Raw genomic sequence first — 18,500 nt, forward strand, 5'->3', positions numbered from 1 at the left:
TTTCAATTACCACAAAAGGTTTTCAGCAAAAATGAAGATATTAAATTTACAGATTTTTATATATGTTTACATCAGTAAACTCACTATAAACTTATTAAACTCTCCTATTTTTATAATAAAATGGACTGCTGCTGCTGCTATTAATGTATTTGTCCAAATAATCGTACAGTTGCAAAAAAAACAATAAAATAAAATAAAGCTGTAAAAGAGAGACGTAGGCGGCTGAAGTCTACGAGCACATTTCAAAGAAACGAGTACAAGCAAATAAGAAACATCAGGACGAGAAGTGAGGAATAGAAAATGAAGGAAAAGAGGAGAACAGGAGAGGGAGGAAGAGGAGGATGACATGTGGGAGGTTTGTGAAGATTTACTTGTAGGAGCAGCTGGTGGTTTTGACTGGGATGCAGGCCAGAGCGGTGGGCCAGTTGAACAGGTAGGTGCATTCTGGAGTCTCCTTGATAAACTCTGGTGCTCCCTAAACAAATGAGAGACAGTCGCCACCGTTACAGAGCTGAGATGCTTTTTAACTTTCAAATAGGACACGTTTCTAGTAGAGAGTTCTGCTGGATGTGTTTTAGTAAAAACAAAAACTAAAAGGCTGAATTTTCCAGCATATCGTCCCCTGTACAGTTCAGTACTCAGTGTCTGAGCAGGTTGAGTCTTTTTAAGATTATTTTTTGCCTTTATTTGAAAGTGAAAAGTGCAGAGAGACAGGACAGATGGATAGAGAGGAAGGTATAACATGCAACAAAGCTGGAATCGAACCAGCAGCTATGTGGTCTGCATCTTAACCTGTAGGCTACCGGTGCGTCACAACTTTTGATTTTGTTAAAGGGGATGTATCCTGCACATTTCCTGCTCTATATTTATATTCTGGGGCTCTACTGGAATATCTTTACATGATTTACAGTTAGAAACTCCTTATTTATCTTCTACTGGTCCTTTATGCAGCCCCTCAGTTCAGCCTCTGTCTGAAACAGGCCGTTTTAGCTCCTGTCTCTTTAAGGCCCCGCCCCCTGATGAGCCCACTCTGTTCTGATTGGTCAGCTTCAGGAAGCTTCCTCGGGCTCCGAAAACAAACTATAGTAACATAGTAGTTCTGTTTCTTGTTCTTTACTCAAAATGTCAACTTCTCAAATACATCTGTACATGTTGGAGCTGAAATCTGAAATATGAGAGTGAACAACATGAATAGCACAAAAAAACCTTAGCAACTACCTTAGCAACCAAGGCCTGACATCAGCTTGTAAACAAAGGAGGCTACGTTAACAAACAGTAGTAGTTGGATTTCACTTCTTTTTCTTGTTCTTTGCTCAAAAAGTAAAATATATTTGTACATGTTTGAGCCCCAAACTGAAATAATCAAAAATATGTGAGTTGAACAACGTGAACGACCTTAGCAACAAGCTTAGCAACAACAACTACAGAGCGGACGGCCGTTTGTGGGCATGTGCGAACAATCCGACGTCATCATGAGGAGGAAGTAGAGGTAACACTACAAACGTTCAGACTTGCAGGGGAGCATTTTTACATATATTCACCCGATGTCTTGGAACTTTAACCGTGTTTAACACAAACATCTGACATCATAACAGTATATAAATAACAGAAAATGAAACATATGTCCTGTAAGAGCTGTGGGATCAGCAGCGTGTTCATGTGTGAAGCTCACAGGGTGCATGTCGGGATGGCAGGAGAAGTAGATCTCGGTGGATCTGTTGTATATCTTGTGACAGGTTTCTCCACCGGTGTACTTGAGGATGAGCTGGTCTCCCACGTAGCTCAGAACCTGGTTTACCCTTCCTGCACGCATTCACATGTGAGCAACAAACATGTTCAGTACAAGAACAATTACAGAAAATCACGGAGACAGGTGCATTTGTTTGCGATTCTGTACCTGTGATCTTGTGTTTGGATCCGTCCGCCTGGCACGAGGAGACCGGGTCGCTGCCCGAGTGGGTGCAGACGTCTCTCTGGAGCTCGCCGCAGACCGCCAGGTGGTAGATGTATTTCTCATTCCTGATGGCGTAATCTTTACCTTTCAGAGAGCTCAGGTTGAACTCGTAGCCGCTCCTGGGGTCACGAACCCGACACTCGTCGCCTGGGAGGACAAGTTTGTAATATATGACTAAACGATATTCACGAAACTACTTTTCAATTTCTTTCACTCATTGAGGTTTAATCAATAATGTCCTTCTTTATTATTGCCTCTGGTAGATGTGTTTTACATAACCACATTTCACATTTCAATTTATGCGTGCACGCTTTTACTATAACACATCTGTTTTTTTTCTTATGGACACAAATTATCCACAAACAACAGTTTTTATTTTAAAACACTGGTATTAGGGATGCACGATATTATCGGCACGTCATTGGTATCGACCAATGAAAGCTCTAAAATGAAATATCGGCATCAGCGAATTCTGCCGATTACGAGAGGCCGATATGTCGCCTTCTCCTCCATCGTCTGACTCGGCTTCCCTCGACAGACTGTGTCACCCTGACGGTCCCGGTGTTTCCTCCGCAGGCTGAACTTCACTCAGCTGCCCGTCAGACCCGCTGCTTCTTCCCACTTTAACCTGAATAACCGGTGCTCCGGTTGGATCCACATGGAGAGCCGGGGCTAACGTTAGCTGAGAGGTTAGCGGAGCGTTAGCTGCCGCATGACCGGATGGAAGCACAGCCAGTTAGCCTCCGCTAGCCTCCAAGCTAACGTTAGCCTCGGCTCTCCATGTGGATCCAACTGCAGCACTGAGCCTCGGTTTGTTATTCAGGTTAAAGTGGGAAGAAGCAGCGGGTCTGACAGGCGGCTGAGTGAAGTGGAGCCTGCAGAGGAAACACCGGGACCGTCAGGGTGAAACAGTCCGTCGAGAAACTGCTATGTTCAGCTGCACAGATAGGAGACACTTTGGCTGACAGGATGTACCACTCTGTTTGAAAAAAGAAAAACTTCTTTTGGGTTTATAACGGCGGTTGGTAACCAGCGTATTAGGTGCATTACCGCCACCTTCTGCTCCGGAGTGTGGACCAGAGATTAAATCCTACACATTAATCCTGTCTGTCTAATAAACTCAATGAAAACTCTACTGCTGCTCCCACTTGGCAGGTTCATTAAAGTTTTAATGCTGAGCTCCTGAACTCCAGTCTTCCTCAGTTCTTCCTTCATATATTGTCTTTCTTGATCATACTTAGTACAATCTATGCTTGCATGCGTAATAGTCTCCTCAGCCAGCTGGAAAAAAATATGTGCATATATCGGTATCAGCCACAATGAGTTGGAAATATCGGATATCGGCAAAAAATTCAATATCGTGCATCCCTAACTGGTATCTAATATTCTCCTCTGTAACAGGATTTACCTTGAGACTTCCTGATGGGGCAGGCCTCAGATGTCCTCCAGATGAAAACATATTCACAACCATCTATACGGTCAAATGCGGGTGAACCCTTGAAAACAGACACGCATATTAAATTAACAGTGAATATAAAATCCGTCTGTACATTTAACACAATAAAATCAGCATCAGGTTTATGCAAATAGATTATACTAAATAATACATTAAACTAAATAAGTGAACACATCACTAAGTGGAAATAAAGTTTGCATCTAAGCTTGAACACAAAATATGAGCATGACTGACAGATAAGTATAATCTTAATACTTTTACTGATGCTTCTTGTTATTGCATTATCTCCTTTGCTGCTGTAACAAGGATTTCCCTGCTGTGGGACTAATGAAGGATGATCTTATCTTAAAATTGGACAGAAAGGACGGTTGGGACTGTTACTGTGTGTCCAATCAGAACAACATATTATTAATTTAGATACAAAGTCAATGACAGTCAGAGGCTGGGCTGCACAGTTGGTTCATTGGCTGTTTGAGGAGAATCAACACAGACTGCTCAAATGATGAAAGACAAAGACTCATGTGATGATCTGGTTTGACTGGTTTATGGTAACTACGGATCGATCGACTGCTGATTAAAGGACTCACCGGGTTGTCGTCACACAGGAAGATGATGCGTGTTGAGTAGCGGTTCGTCTCGCCACACTTGTCTCCGTTCCGGTAGACGATGCTGATGGAGCCGTCGTCCGCCACCTGCGGGCTGGACTGGACGTATCCCAGGTTGTAACTGGCCCCGTCAATCACACCACAAGCACCCAAAGGACCCACTGGAGAAAAAAAAAAAAAAAAGAGGATCATATATAAACTACAGTCTGGCAGCAAAAATGTAATATTTTGTCTATTTCATTTATATAAGGTAAAAATAGTCTAAATTTGGGCTGAAAGATTATATTTTTAACAATTTCTGATATTGATACATATTCACAGTTTGACCTGAGCAGCAAACTAATCAACTGTTATGCATTACATCAGCTGCTAGTGTATGAAATTAAGAAATAAACAACTAATTTTGTTAGTTTTAACTATTATTTGCTTGGAATCAGTAACCTGAACGTAATAAAAATTATGATAAAACAATCATACAGTCACTTGAAGGTTGATAAATGACAACATTGAATTATTGTTCAGACTTTGTCAAAATAATAATTATTTGCCACAAAACTTGTGTCAAAACGTTAAGTATCAGCAGCTGTATTTATTAATATTAACTGACTCTGTATTTAAAGGTATAATATGTAATTATTCCACATTAAAATGTCTAAAAACAATTAGACCTATGTTATATATGTTGTTGAGTTGTGTACTTACATTATCCCAAATGTTTCCAACAATGTTCAAACCCAGAGAAATCTGTAATTTAATCAAAGTAACGGACCGTTTCATTTGGTCGCCTGTCGATGGCGTCATACCTCCTCTACCAAAGAGTAAACACGCACCAGATGCATACGGCGGCGCTGTGTTTGTCCGCTACAATGGCGTCTACCAAAGAGTAACTTACACACATACAAGATAATACATCGGCGTTGTGGTTGTTCCACACAAACTGTTATAAATGGACTTTTATTCAGTTTTAAGACACATTTTCATGATAAATTTAGGTGGTTTTTAACTATATCTTTTAGCCGGAAGAAGGATTTTAGTCATTGGATGTCTGGATCTTAAGCTATCAGAGAAATAAACTGGACAAACGTTAGCAGCAGCTCGGCTAACAGCCCCTCCAGGAAGTCTGGTGGTCACCGTACATCGTTGGAGAAATATTGATGTTTTAGGTGAAACAGCTTTAATTAATATTTTAACGATTTTAATCTGTGTGTACGTTTGTTCTGGAGAGGAGGAGACCTCTGCGGATAATTCGGCTCCCGGTGAAGCTGGTTATTTAACAACGAAGACCACAACTCCCATGATCCCTTGCTACTTCACACTGTCATCACACTTCGTGTTTTGTTATTGTTTTGATTGAGACCCCTAGCGCCTTTATATATGAGTACAAACATCATATCTACTGTATGTAAATGTGCCGGATGAGGAAACACAGCAGAAACCAACTGGACAACGTGGACGAGGATACTGACCAGGACAGTCCTTCAGAGAGGGGAGGGGCCTGCATACGTTGATGTAAAAGCTGCGTGGTTTGCCCGTATATGTATCTATGGGGATCCAGGGGCTGTCCTCTCCGTCCCGGATCAGGTGACGCAGATCGTACTCGTTGCCGTGGGAATCTGGAGGTGTTGAGAAAGTAATTATACACACACATTTAGACATTTATATTTACATAAACCTCACTCTTCTTAACTTTGTCACTTCAATGAGGATCAATATTAATATTAGAGCTGCAGTGATTAGACAGAAAACAAGAAAATATGTCCAAATTCTTAGATTCCAGCTTCAAATTTGAATATTTCCTGGTTTATTTAATCTTCTATGACAGTAAAATAAATATCTTTGGGTTGTAGACTGTTGGTCGGGACAAAAGGAGACATCAGAGGACGTCACGTTGGTCGATTTTATAGACCAAACGACTAATTGATTAATCAAATAATAAAGAAATAGTGAAAGTAATTGTTAGTTGCAGCCTTAATTAACATTTACATTGAGAGAAACAGGAACACATAACCAGATTATCTGCAGATACTGTGTGTGTGTGTGTGTGTGTGTGTGTGTCTGTGTGTGTCTGTGTGTGTGTGTGTGTGTGTGTGTGTGTGTGTGTGTGTGTGTGTGTGTGTGTGTGTGTGTGTGTGTGTGTGTGTGTCCATACCGATGATCTGGCAGTTAACAGGAGCAGGGATGCAGGCCAGAGCGGTGGAGAACTCAAACAGGACGTCGTGGACCACGTGGTTCGGTAAAGAACTCAAGTCCTCCTGCAGCAGCTTTAAGGAGCCGGTGTGAGCGTTCGGATCGCACACGAGGTTAATGGTGAAAGTGTCTCGAGTCGCTGATGGATGAAAAGAACGTAGAAATGAAAAAGGTGGAATAAAATGTCCAGAAAATGTTAAGATCTTTCAAATCAAACTGAAATTAAACTAATTCTTTTAGTATTAAATCAGCATATATATCTTCTGTTTGTTTTGACTCGTATGTTTATTATCTCTATGCACAACAGCTGCAGCTTTATTATAGTTTATATTTCCCCACAAACAGTGAGGAAATGACTCTAAAGTAGTGTTTTCATGTCCTTTGTGAGTAAATACTGAAATAATACTCTGGTAGATTTCTGACCAGGAACATCTAAACTACACTTCAATAACTGTTGTATTCATTATTAATTATTAATGGAAGCTGTAACTGTGGTGTATTTTCATTAAAAGTCATTGGTGTGCTTAAAGACAATATTAAGCTATGCAGATTGATTTTATAAGTTTATAAGCAATAAGGGCTAGTGTGATACAATTTGTATTGGTGTAGTTATAATCTCATGAACCATATTTAATCACACTGTACGTATAGAGGCACGGTAGAAGAATCATAATCATACACTGGAGAAATTTGAGTGTGTTTGTATTACATGTCACTTTGCTTGGGTCTGCTAAAGTCTTCACCTTTCAAACATACTCTCTGGAGGAGATCAAGAAATAAGGGTGTAAAATGACTAGAATAACTTATAAAAAAATAAAAGGCCAGAAGACAACTTGGCAATAATGGTGTAAAATGATTCCCAATACTTATATATAAAAATTGGATATAATCAGGTAGAAATGAATATGCCAGTACATATCCTCAAACACCTCAAAACCTGTTTTGAAGAGTTTTGACCAACAACGAGTGACGGAGATAAAAGTAACATAATTGGTCAAAAATTAGGGAGGGTGGATGATAAGGTGTGACCTGAGCCGACCCAAGGACATAAAAACAATGCCCCAAAGAAAAAGCTTCGGAGCGATTTGGTTCGTTGTAAAAGTGCTGATTGCTCCCTTTTTTGCCGGCATTAAAGAACACTTTGCTGCTTGGACCTCTGACTCCCTTTTTATTTTCAAGAGAGAGTTTTTTGCTCTGGTACATTTTTCTGCAACAATTTGATACAACATAACGTCTTTAACTGTCTTATCAACTGACATGAACTCATCAGATCAATGTAACAGTCGAGCTTTAAAGCCGCAGCACACAGCTGTAAATACAGTAAACGTAAATGAACTGCAGCTGATCGGAGGAACCGGACCGGTAACCTCTGAACGTCAGAACGTGACGCTCTCAGACTTTTGTGCTCGTTGTTACCTGTGGAGTCGTCTCGAGGTCCCTTATACGTCAGTTTGAGCAGCCCGTCGGAGGAGTACTGGAGCGTCCTCTCCAGTCCGACCGGGCTGGACGGACGTCCGTCTTCCAGCTCGCAGCCCGCCATCCCCGCTCCGCACTCCTCCACATCAGAGCAGATATTTACCTGCATGGAGGTCAGGAGGAGGAATTATATACTCCTGTTGGACTTTTAATTACATACATTTTACATATATATTATATGAATGTAAAATACACATTTTAATCACATTTTTTTAGATTGTGCAAAATCCTTTTTTATTCTTTTCATTCATTTTATGTTGTGCTTTTTATTTATTCCTCTGGTGTCGTTACTGCTGCTGTTTTTCCACACAGTGACAATCAAGTGTCTGATGTGTTTGAGGGGAGTTTTGTTCTTGTATTTATATAAGAGAACAAAGCAGAAACCATCATACAGTAACACGACCACACAACCAAAGACACAAAGTCTCAAAAATCATGATTAGAAAACAGCAGTTTATCTGTTTACAACTACAAAAACCTTCAAAAATTAAATTACATCAACATATTCGAACAAACATCATGAGCTGTAGAAAACTGGAATTACCTTCAGGGTTATGTTCTCATACTGTGGTTTTAAATGTTGTTTTTTCCTTTTTTATTAAGTTCAAATTATTATTTTAGACCTGGAACAATTAGTCAATCAGTTGATTAAACAATCAATATGAAGTTCAGTTAAATCAGCAACGATTTTGATAATTGATTAATTGTTTTAAGTCATTTTTAAAGGAAAAATGCCAAATATTTGATGGTTCCAGCTTCTCTTCTCTCTTCCTGTTTTTCTGGTTTTACATTAAAATAAACTGAAAAACTTTGAGACGATTTCATTCAAATGTCTATCGATCAGAAAGAATAACAATATGATGACGTCATCACTTTGGGCTCTAAGCAGGCAGTTTTTTATAGTTTTCTGACATTTTATAGAGAAATTAATTTACTAATTGAGAATTTAATCTACAGATTAATTTATAATGAAAATAATCATTTGTTACAGTCTTATTTTTTTATGTTAAACCTCCAAATATCAGTATTATTCATACAAGTTTTATATTTATATAAAACAAAAACTGAATTATACTGGAACGAGGATGTCTGGCAACAAGTTCATATCAGAGCTGCATAAAAAAGCTGCATGCATGTGCACATCGTCAACATCAATGCATTACTGCATCACATTAACGCACTCAAACTGAGCCTGAGAGCTGCATCTGGTGGACGTTATTTACTGTTGGTGGAGTTTTTTCTTACCAAGAAGTCCTTTCCATTAGCGTTTGTCTTGTATCCGGTCTTTGAAGCCAGAGGCTGAAGGTTGAACTCAAAGCCCGTGTTGGGATCCACCACAGCGCAGCTCTGAGACAAAACATCAATGCAGACACACGTTTAATAGCTTTATCATATCATTTTCCCAGAGTAACACCTTTGCAGATTGTTGTCTTGTCAGTGCGCATGAATCAATGAAATGCATGAATATGTTGTCATGTAGGTGAACTCACAGAGTTCTTGGTGGTAGTGATAGCGCAGCCGGCTCTGGTCTCCCACATGAAGTTGGCGGTACAGTTCTGGTACATCAGGAATCGCGGCCCCATCGACTGCACAGCGTGACACAAACAGAGTCAAAGCTCAGATCACGCTGAAGGTTCAGTGTTAACAAGCTGCGCTCTACTTAACTGTCCAAACTGTATTAACTTACCACAGTTCCTCTGGAGCAAACCAGGTGGATACGTGTTGTGTACGTGAGCTTCTGGCCGTCTGATATGCAGGCGGATCCGTCTGTGAACTCCAGCAGCAGCCGATCCCGCGATTCAATGATCGGCCCTCGTTTGGAAACGCCCATGTTACTGACTGACACGACCTCCTCTGGAGAGCCCTGAGGACAGACGGGAGGAAACGGCTCCGTAATTTCACCTCAGAGACGACACGACGCTGATATTTAGATGTGATAACTGATACAGGAGGCAGACAAATGCACAGGACTGTGTGAACTTTACTCCTTTTTAATGGCAGACTTTTGCAGATTTGGATCCCATTTCCAACTGGTATTAACATGATGATGATCTGTATCTGGATAATAACATCCAATCAATGCTGTCTGCAATATGCTACTTCCTAGTTTTCCTGTTACACACCTGCTTGGAAACGTATTTCATCTGGCAGACTGACGCGTGGCGGTCACAGCCCGGTACGGCGTTGATAGGCCGACATACGTTGATGTAGTACTTCTTGAGGTTCATGGTGTCAGATAAATCCATCGCCTGCCAGTTTCTACTGGAGGTGGAACGCGACAAGCTGGAGACAGAAGACAGAAAGTGAGTGAGGAGGAGGACATGATGGATTTAATCTTTTCTTTCTTATTTGCGTGTGTTGTTTTCTGGATGCTTAAAACACAACTAGACTGTTTAATAAAGCAGCCATTTATTACCTGGATAAATCGTACTGATCAAGAGTTCTGGGATCAGTCACCAAACATTCATGAGGCCTCTCAGGACAGGCGTAGGATGTATACCAGCGGAAATTATAGGTGTACTTGTCCTCAACCTGGATTCAGAAATTTAAGACAAGATTAAAATTTACAGATGAATATAGCTCATTTGAGTGATGTGCAAAATATGCATCAAATAGACGCCGTCAGAACACCACAGAGACAATGTTCAAAAGTGTATAAAAACCCTGAAGGGACACAGGAAGGGATGAGGTTACCTGGAATTCAGGTTTTCCTACTCCGGCCTCCGGGTCGCAGAGGAAGGAGATGAGTGTGGATCTGGGAGTGTGTCCTTTGTTGTTGTACTGGGAACCGTTACTGTAGGTCAGCTGGATCAGGCCGTCGTAGTAAGACAGACGGGAGTTTGCTTCCCCGAGACTCAAAGAACTAAAGTGGAAAAAGGAAAAAAAAATGATCATAAGTCATCATATTATCTGAAGGAATACATCGGATTGTGATGAGGTTCATACCATGTTGGGGGTTTAAACCAACTACTCTTTTCTCTTACATGTTCAGCTACTCTCTGTGTGAATAATGCTCAACAGACACAACTCAGTGAAGTCAACATTTTAAGCCTCTGAGAGGTCAAACATCCCAAAACATGGTACATAACAAAGTTCTGGGTATCCTGATCATTTGTTTTCATTAAGAACAGTTATTTTGTAAAGTTTTCTCTTCTATTTTTGACCTGTGAACCGAATCTTTTGCACAGACGATGCTACACAGGTTTCACTTCTTTTAATTGGCATTTTGATGTTTTTTTATGTTGTTTTCCTTTTTTTTTTAACATTTTAAAGCTTTATGTAAAACACTTTGAATTGCTCTTATGTACGAACTGTGTTATACACATAAACTTGCCTCACGCTGACATCATCAGCGACTTCATTTACACGCACAAAATATTCCGGTTTTTGTCCTTATTCCGAAAAAAGACAATATTCCTACTAAGCTGTTTACATGGCTGATGAAAAGAAATATTCTACTAATATTCCTGTTTACACGCAGCCGTGCATACTGAAGAAGAAAATACACATTTGGGTAGAGACTCGATAATCAAGTGATGTCTGGGAATCCTGCTGATTTGACCTTTTTGATCCTGTCTGAAAGCGGCACCCCGTCCTGTGTTTGCCTCCCTTGATTTTTTCCTTACTATGTTGCCTTGATCCTGTATGCAGATGCCCTTCCTCCCTTCCTTTTGGTTACCAATTGTTTGATCTTACAGTATAAAGTGTTTCCATCCCTTCTGCTCTGTGTCAGTAAGCTCACCGCATTTCTGGAACAATATTAAATCACTTCTACCACAGCAAACTTTGAAGGACATGAGTGATTTTCTTCATCAATACTCTGTTTATTACGTCAAAATATGGAAAAGTGGAACGACTGGAGCCACTTGTGCCATTTTGCTTCTTTGCATCAAAAAAAAAGTTTTGTTTTTTTTTAAGTTTTACGCAGGTAGCAGACTTGTTCAACCGTGTGAACACAGCCTCCCTCTTTCATTCATTCAACCACCTTCTTGGAAAATATCTAAAAAACTTGATCTTCAATCTGAAAATGTTTAAAGTAGGTGTGTTTCTCTCTCTGACCAGAGATGTCGGCTTTTCTTTTGGGCATATATCTCTTCACCAGCCTTGCAAATACATACATATCACACATTGTACTTGTTAGTGAGTTGTTGTTTTGATCTTTTCTTTTTGTTGACAATAATAAAAATATAGAATACCATAGATTTGTTCTTTAATTGCAGAGATTTGTGAGTCTCAACTTGCATCCACGGCTCCGTCTTACCTCTTTTCTACCTGACATGCTCCGGCCTTTTCAGGGCAGCTGGCAGCTTTGACGGGACCGCAGACGTTGATGAAGTAGTCGTAGCTGCCGCTGGTCAGGTTGTAGTAGCCGCCGTCGGGTTTGGTGAGAGCTGATAAGTTGAAAGAAAACCCTGCAGAGGAGAGAAAAGTTAAAATAAATCAAAAAAGGCAGCCATCATCAGTGTTTGGTCTGGACTGATAACACAGATCCTGCAGCTACAGCTAGATGGCAGCACAAGCAGCAACTTCATGTCACATGACAGCTCAATAACTCTCATGTGACATTAAGTTGTGAAACCATCAACAAAAAGTCCACCGCAGGTAGAGAAGCTCTCGGATGAGTCAAACCCAGACACTAAATCCAGCTGACTGTGTCTTTCTCTGAGTGTGACAGATGTTTTTAGATTATAAGAGGATTTCAGTGAGCAGTAGGGCTTTCCTTAAAGTTGCACATTGTAAATATCGGCAGCTTGTATCTCTCACATATATAATCTGTTTGAAGACAATCAGTTGGATTTGACCCCAGCGAGTCTATCTGCTTTTTAACTGTGTGTGAAAATGATACGAGACTAACAGACTAACACGGGTGTGTCCTGTTGAAGTCAGTAAAAGTGGAACTGAAACTATTATTCACTTTAAATTAACTGATTGAATGAACTGAATGAATTGACAACAACTATGATCATCAATTCATTTGCTTTAGGCTTTAAAAATAAATCAAAAATTCAAACATTCTCTGGTTTCAGCTTCTTAAATGTGAGGATTTGCTGCTTTTCTCAGTTTTCTATAATTGTAAAATCAATATATGCATATATATAAAACAAAAAACATGAAGAAATTATGTTTTTATAGACATTTTATAAACCAAATAATTAATTAACTGATACACTAATAATAATAATATGCTCAGCAGATTTCCTTTCCTGATTTATTTATTTTCTGTCTTTCAAATGGTACGTTGAGTCGTCTGTGTGTGTAAGTACAGCACACTCTTCTATGTAAGTCCATAATATATGTATTTATACATCTAAATATAAAATTATAATATATATAAATTAATTGTTAGTTGTATCCCCAAATAAAAACCCTCTCATGATCTCAAGCTGTCAGAAAACTGTGAACACGATTCTCAATTAAGGATCGAACCTTCAACATGATCGATCTCTTCTGTCTGCTCTTATTATATATATATATATATATATAATAACGTACAGACAGTAAAGGTTTGTTTCATGCTGAACACACAGTGACACACATTCCTCATAAACCCGTCGCTTCTTTAAGATAAGATAGACGTCTCCCCCCTTCTGTGTTTTTCTTGCTCAAGTAAAATATTGATCAGTGAGAAACCGCATTGATCAGACTTGTGTGTGTATGTCGTACCGGCCTGCGGATCGTCCACCGCGCAGTTGTCTCCCTGCGTCTTCGAGAGGACGCACGCGGCCGCCGTGTACCACTCCAACTCGTACAAACACCGATCGAATGAAACGCTGCGGAGGACCGGAGCGCTCTCCAGATCTCCTGCAGGAAGAAGAGAAGAGGGAAAGTTCAGGAGGAGACGAGAGTTCATCAGATGTCTGAAAAAGGTAGAAACAATATCACCTTTCACGATCAAACCAGGAGAACCCACCTGGTTTACATTTAAGGGTCAAGATGGTTTTGATCCTCGTCGTTTTGCTGCAGAAATCTCCATCAGTGTAAACGAGTCTGATGTCATTTCCTCTTTCGGTCTTCTGGGGAGATGAGAGGAAGCTGCCCAGACTGATGACCTTATGATCCTTATCTGAACCAGAGAGACACGATCAATAAATTACACTGATCATTGTGATAAATACGTCATCCACTGCAAAGGTTTGATTCTTTCCTCTGATGACAATAAAGGCTCAAATTAGCAACCCAACAATATGATGTTGACTTCTCTACACCATTATATCACCAGCACTGAAACCGTCTCATTCCTTTAGTCTTTAGGGTATTTGTGGGAATTCTTACCTACGGCACAGATGGCGGCATCTTCTGGGCAACCAGCAGCTCCTCCCATCTGGACGACTTTGTGACAGACGTTAAGGTAGAAACGTTTCAAGTCCGACTCTCGAGAGTCGGCGTCGACCGCCTCCCAGTTCCCACTGACATCCAAGCCTGAAGCAACAAGCAGAGAATCTCAGGATAAGAATGACATTAAACACATTTATCATTTCTCTTCTGTAGGTTATTTGTTGATTGACCAGTAATTGGTTTTTAATCAGGGACAAACAGTGACCAGTGCAGCCCAGTGTGGTTTTAATTAGGTTACTAGAGCAGTCCTGGAATTTGTGAATTTCCTGTGATCATGATTAAAGCTGCAACAATTAGTCGATTAATACATCAGTCCATCAAAAGCAAATTAATCTGCAACTATTTTAATTATCAAATAATCATTTTTTAAAAGGAAAAATGTCAACGTTTGCTGGTTGCAGCTTCTCAAATGTGAGGATTTGACCCTTATGTGTCGTACATGATCATAAATGATCATAAAAACATTTAAAGACAACAAGACAAGGTGATTAATTGAAAAAATTAGCTTCTAATAGTGATAAATCTCAAAACCCCTGTTATAATAATAATAATAATTATAAATAGAATATAGAACGGGAGTTTGATTCTTCCCGTCAGATGAGATGAAAAAACTCACCAGGGTAGCGTGTGAGGGGTGAAAGGTCATAGTGTTTGCTGCCATCTTTGACCCGACACAGCAGATCCTCCTTCTCCTTGACGCAGGCGTAGCTCGTCTCCCAGTCGAAGTAATAAGTGCAGTCCGTCTCCCCGACAAACACCGGAGCTCCTCGCCCGCCGTTGGCTGCAGAAAAAAACACAGTTTAAGACATGTTGAGTTTTTGAATAAATGGAGCAAACTGGGAATGATGCAACACGAGAGTAAAAACGCACAAATGATGCATTCACAACATGAGTATGTATGTCTACGTTAAAAAGCTTTGAGGTTTGGGGAAAGGTTGAAGTCAAGATGCTGCTGTATGTTAATGCTGCAGGACGAACAGTAAAGCATTAGTCTCTCTTTGGCTCATCAGTTTATTTTTGAAAATGCAAAAACAAAGCGCTTAAATCTGAATTTCATTGGTGATGTTGGTGAAATTTTGTGTATTATGTTCAAATTATATGTGCAAAATTTAGGGAAAACCATCTCATGACAGCAGCTGTCCTTCCTGATTCTGCCACCGGGTGGCGCCACAGGAAGAGGTTTTCAGATTTCAACATGAAGCTGAGAAAGCTGTAAACAAGATATATAGACGACGGTGTGATGAGAATCTTTGAAACTTCATCTCACTTGCGTTCCTGCTGCACTCAAAGTTGATGATGGTCATTCTCTGGAAGCCTGTGGAGCAGGTGGTGCCGTCCGGGTAGATCAGAGTCAGATCTCCATCTGAGTAACTACAGAGGAAGAAAACACAGAAAGAGAGAAGTTAAAGACTTTAATTTATGACCCAATATCGATGTGAAGTTAGTTTAGCTGCTGGATTATTGCTGGGACGAACACACTGTTTTTCTCTGAATGAATCGTCAAAATCATGACGGACTGAGTGACTAACACACACACATATATATTTATATTACCGTAGTGTCTGGTTCTGGTATTTTCCAGCCACCTTCTTGACGTCCCCGCTTTTCTTCACCTGACAGGATGATATAAACTGTCCCGTCGCGCCACATTCGTCGGTGGGAATCTCTCCACACACGTTCAGGTAGTAGACGTAGTTTTCACCGCTGTCACTGGTCCCAGAGTGTGTGTAGTATGGATGGTCTGTTGCTACACACACACACACACACACACACACACACACACACACACACACACACACACACACACACACACACACACACACACACACACACACACACACACACACACACACACACACACAAAAATCAGCATCAGTCAGTTCAGGCTGATATATTTGTACACTGACTTATTATCACCATCACTGTTATCTAAGTCTCAATATTAGTGTTAGAATAAAGTTTACTGTTTACTCTTAATATAACCACCACTACTGTTGTAACTTTACACATGAAACATTTCTAGTAAACATTATTTTATCAGCGGGTTGTTATACTGATCAGAGAGTCTGAGGTTTGATCCCCGACTCCTCCTGCCCAAGATACTGAACCCTAAATCCTGATGATACGGTTCAGCTCGCTGCCATCAGTGAATGTGAGTGTGAACGGGTGAATGACAGAACATAGTTAAGAGTTTTGGATAAAAGTGTTAAATATATATATATATATATATATATAAATATAAATGCAGCCATTTCCCAACACAGTCTGTGTCACAATAAACTGTCACATTTTGAATAAAGGTTCATCAGTGGATGATGATTTCTTTCATGTATTGGCTCTAGGGATGTTGGATTTTTTGCCGATATCTGATATGCTGATATTTCCAACTCATTGTGGCTGATTGCTGATATATGAACATATATTTTTCCAGATGGCTGAGGAGACTATTATACATGCAAGCATAGATTGTACTAAGTATGATCAAGAAAGATAATATATGAAGGAAGAATTTAGGAAGACTGGAGTTCAGGAGCTCAACATTAAAACTTTAATGAACCTGCCAAGTGGGAGCAGCAGTAGAGTTTTCATTGAGTTTATTAGACAGACAGGATTAATGTGGAGGATTTAATTGTTGATAATTGTGGTATTTTGATAAATCTGGTGTCCAGTTCTATCTTATACTGTAGCTAAAATGATGTTTAAGAAAATCCGGAAAAGAACAAAATTCCACAGGAAACTACCGATTTAAAATATACAAAATATGTAAAAAAAAAAAAAAAAAAAAAAAAAACTCTGAAAATCACCTGCTTCAGACTTTCACTCAAATGTAACCACTTGTATTAACAGGAAGAGATAAGGTACTTCTAGTACCTTCATCATGTGTACAGACTGCGGCAACAAGTGGAAAAAAGGCTCCTTCTATTACTAACAATGAGCTGATAAAAACCAGGAAGGTCAGAACAGTTTACTCATATATTACTTCCTCTAACGGCTATAAAAATAAGTGGCACTAGTGGCCGTGAGAAAGAGAAGAAAGGGATAATTTGAGCCTCAGTAAACGACACAAAACACATCTTTAACAGACTCTTCTCAGGTTTATGTAGCAGTATTTGGCTCGCTGTGGTTTCCAGATTGTTCCTTCCATGCCCACATGAGGAAGAAATATCTTTTTCTTTTGTGCGTTTCAGGAATGAGGACGTGTTTGTACAGTGACAAATACTTTGTCAGTTGGAGGTACGACTACTTACAGGTCAGGGTGAGAGGCGTTAGGTCGACGGAGATGTCGTGCTGTTCGCTGGTCAGTTTGCAGCTGTGACTCTCCAGATAGTCTCTGTGACAGGCGTATTCAGTCACCCACTCCACCTCGTAACGACAGTTCGACTCCGCCGTCATCTTAGGATTGCTGCCCTGTGAAGGAAAGAGAAAACCCCGCACGTATTAAAAACATAAACGTCAGCGAAAAAAAACAGGGCGAGAGAAGACAAAAGAATGTCTGCCTACCGAATGTCTGCTGGACGGACAGATGAAGGTGATGGTGACGGCGGGATGGTGTCCGTTACACATCTCTGGAGGAGTCGAGTCAGCGCTGACTTCATACTGTAACCTCAGTCTGGAGAGGAAAGACAGGAAGTGAGGAGATGAGAAAGAAGTTCAAACTAACTTTTTTTTTTTTTAAATACTTTTCATTTTGTTATAATCTCTTACAATAATTTCTTCTAAAGAAATAAAACACATTTTCAATAACTGTATTCTCCCCTATCCCTGCACCACAAAATCATAGAATAAAATGTATTTATTAATAATTTAACTTAGGGAATATACCATTTTTATTATATAATATTTGTTTCTTGTATCCGAGGTAACTTTCTGATTTAAAAATGTTTTAGAATAATGTTTTTATTTGGTTGCTACAGCGTTACTGTAACAGCTCAACAAGGACCGGACGATTTCATTAACATTAACTTTTTATTTAAAAACTGAAATGGTTGAAGCAAATCTACAATATAAAAGCATTTATTTTAAAAAAACGCTTCTTTTCTTTTACATTTTAATGTCTTTTTTAATGTTTTTTATGGCTTTTATTGTTTTTTTATATTGATATTTCCTGTTTTTAACTTTCTATTTTGTTTTATTTTTTCTCATTTGCTTGCATTGTAAAGCACCTTGATTTGTGCTTTATGAATAAAGTTAACTTTAACGCATTATGCAAAACACCATTAATTCCTCTTGTGTATAAAATGTGCTTTATAAATAAACTTGCTTTGCCTAAAATCAAAGCAACAACTGTTTGGAAGATTTCTCCAGACACACAGCAGTAAAACAGATCCACACAGAGGACAGACCGGTGCTGGACGGTACCTGTCGCTGGACAGCAGCTCCAGAGATTTATTAGGGGAGCCCATGTTGTAGGAGCCGCTACTGGTGACCAGACAAGCTGCAGCTCCTGCTTCACAGGGTTTATCTGGACGGTCTGAAACAGAGCAGG

The 18,500-nt window shown here is 39.8% G+C and overlaps 1 protein-coding gene across 1 annotated transcript in view; it reads right to left on the reverse strand.

Annotated features, from left to right (window-relative positions):
* igf2r (insulin-like growth factor 2 receptor) overlaps positions 1 to 18,500 on the reverse strand; it is a 53,589-nt gene that overhangs the window by 16,367 nt on the left and 18,722 nt on the right. The window contains exons 6-29 of the mRNA XM_042389635.1: positions 18,374 to 18,485; positions 17,516 to 17,624; positions 17,263 to 17,422; positions 15,569 to 15,761; positions 15,282 to 15,385; positions 14,631 to 14,795; positions 13,952 to 14,098; positions 13,590 to 13,742; positions 13,343 to 13,480; positions 11,940 to 12,090; positions 10,373 to 10,541; positions 10,095 to 10,210; positions 9,802 to 9,961; positions 9,366 to 9,542; positions 9,169 to 9,264; positions 8,924 to 9,025; positions 7,619 to 7,781; positions 6,165 to 6,341; positions 5,482 to 5,628; positions 3,998 to 4,176; positions 3,363 to 3,450; positions 1,898 to 2,101; positions 1,673 to 1,803; positions 372 to 475 (exon numbers count right to left, since the gene is read on the reverse strand). Coding sequence (XP_042245569.1) covers positions 372 to 475; positions 1,673 to 1,803; positions 1,898 to 2,101; positions 3,363 to 3,450; positions 3,998 to 4,176; positions 5,482 to 5,628; positions 6,165 to 6,341; positions 7,619 to 7,781; positions 8,924 to 9,025; positions 9,169 to 9,264; positions 9,366 to 9,542; positions 9,802 to 9,961; positions 10,095 to 10,210; positions 10,373 to 10,541; positions 11,940 to 12,090; positions 13,343 to 13,480; positions 13,590 to 13,742; positions 13,952 to 14,098; positions 14,631 to 14,795; positions 15,282 to 15,385; positions 15,569 to 15,761; positions 17,263 to 17,422; positions 17,516 to 17,624; positions 18,374 to 18,485 — 3,445 coding nt within the window. The remainder of the gene's footprint in view (positions 1 to 371; positions 476 to 1,672; positions 1,804 to 1,897; positions 2,102 to 3,362; positions 3,451 to 3,997; positions 4,177 to 5,481; positions 5,629 to 6,164; positions 6,342 to 7,618; positions 7,782 to 8,923; positions 9,026 to 9,168; positions 9,265 to 9,365; positions 9,543 to 9,801; positions 9,962 to 10,094; positions 10,211 to 10,372; positions 10,542 to 11,939; positions 12,091 to 13,342; positions 13,481 to 13,589; positions 13,743 to 13,951; positions 14,099 to 14,630; positions 14,796 to 15,281; positions 15,386 to 15,568; positions 15,762 to 17,262; positions 17,423 to 17,515; positions 17,625 to 18,373; positions 18,486 to 18,500) is intronic.

The sequence above is a fragment of the Thunnus maccoyii genome, chromosome 17, assembly GCF_910596095.1.
Source record: "Thunnus maccoyii chromosome 17, fThuMac1.1, whole genome shotgun sequence".
Classification (NCBI taxonomy): Eukaryota; Metazoa; Chordata; class Actinopteri; order Scombriformes; family Scombridae; genus Thunnus; species Thunnus maccoyii.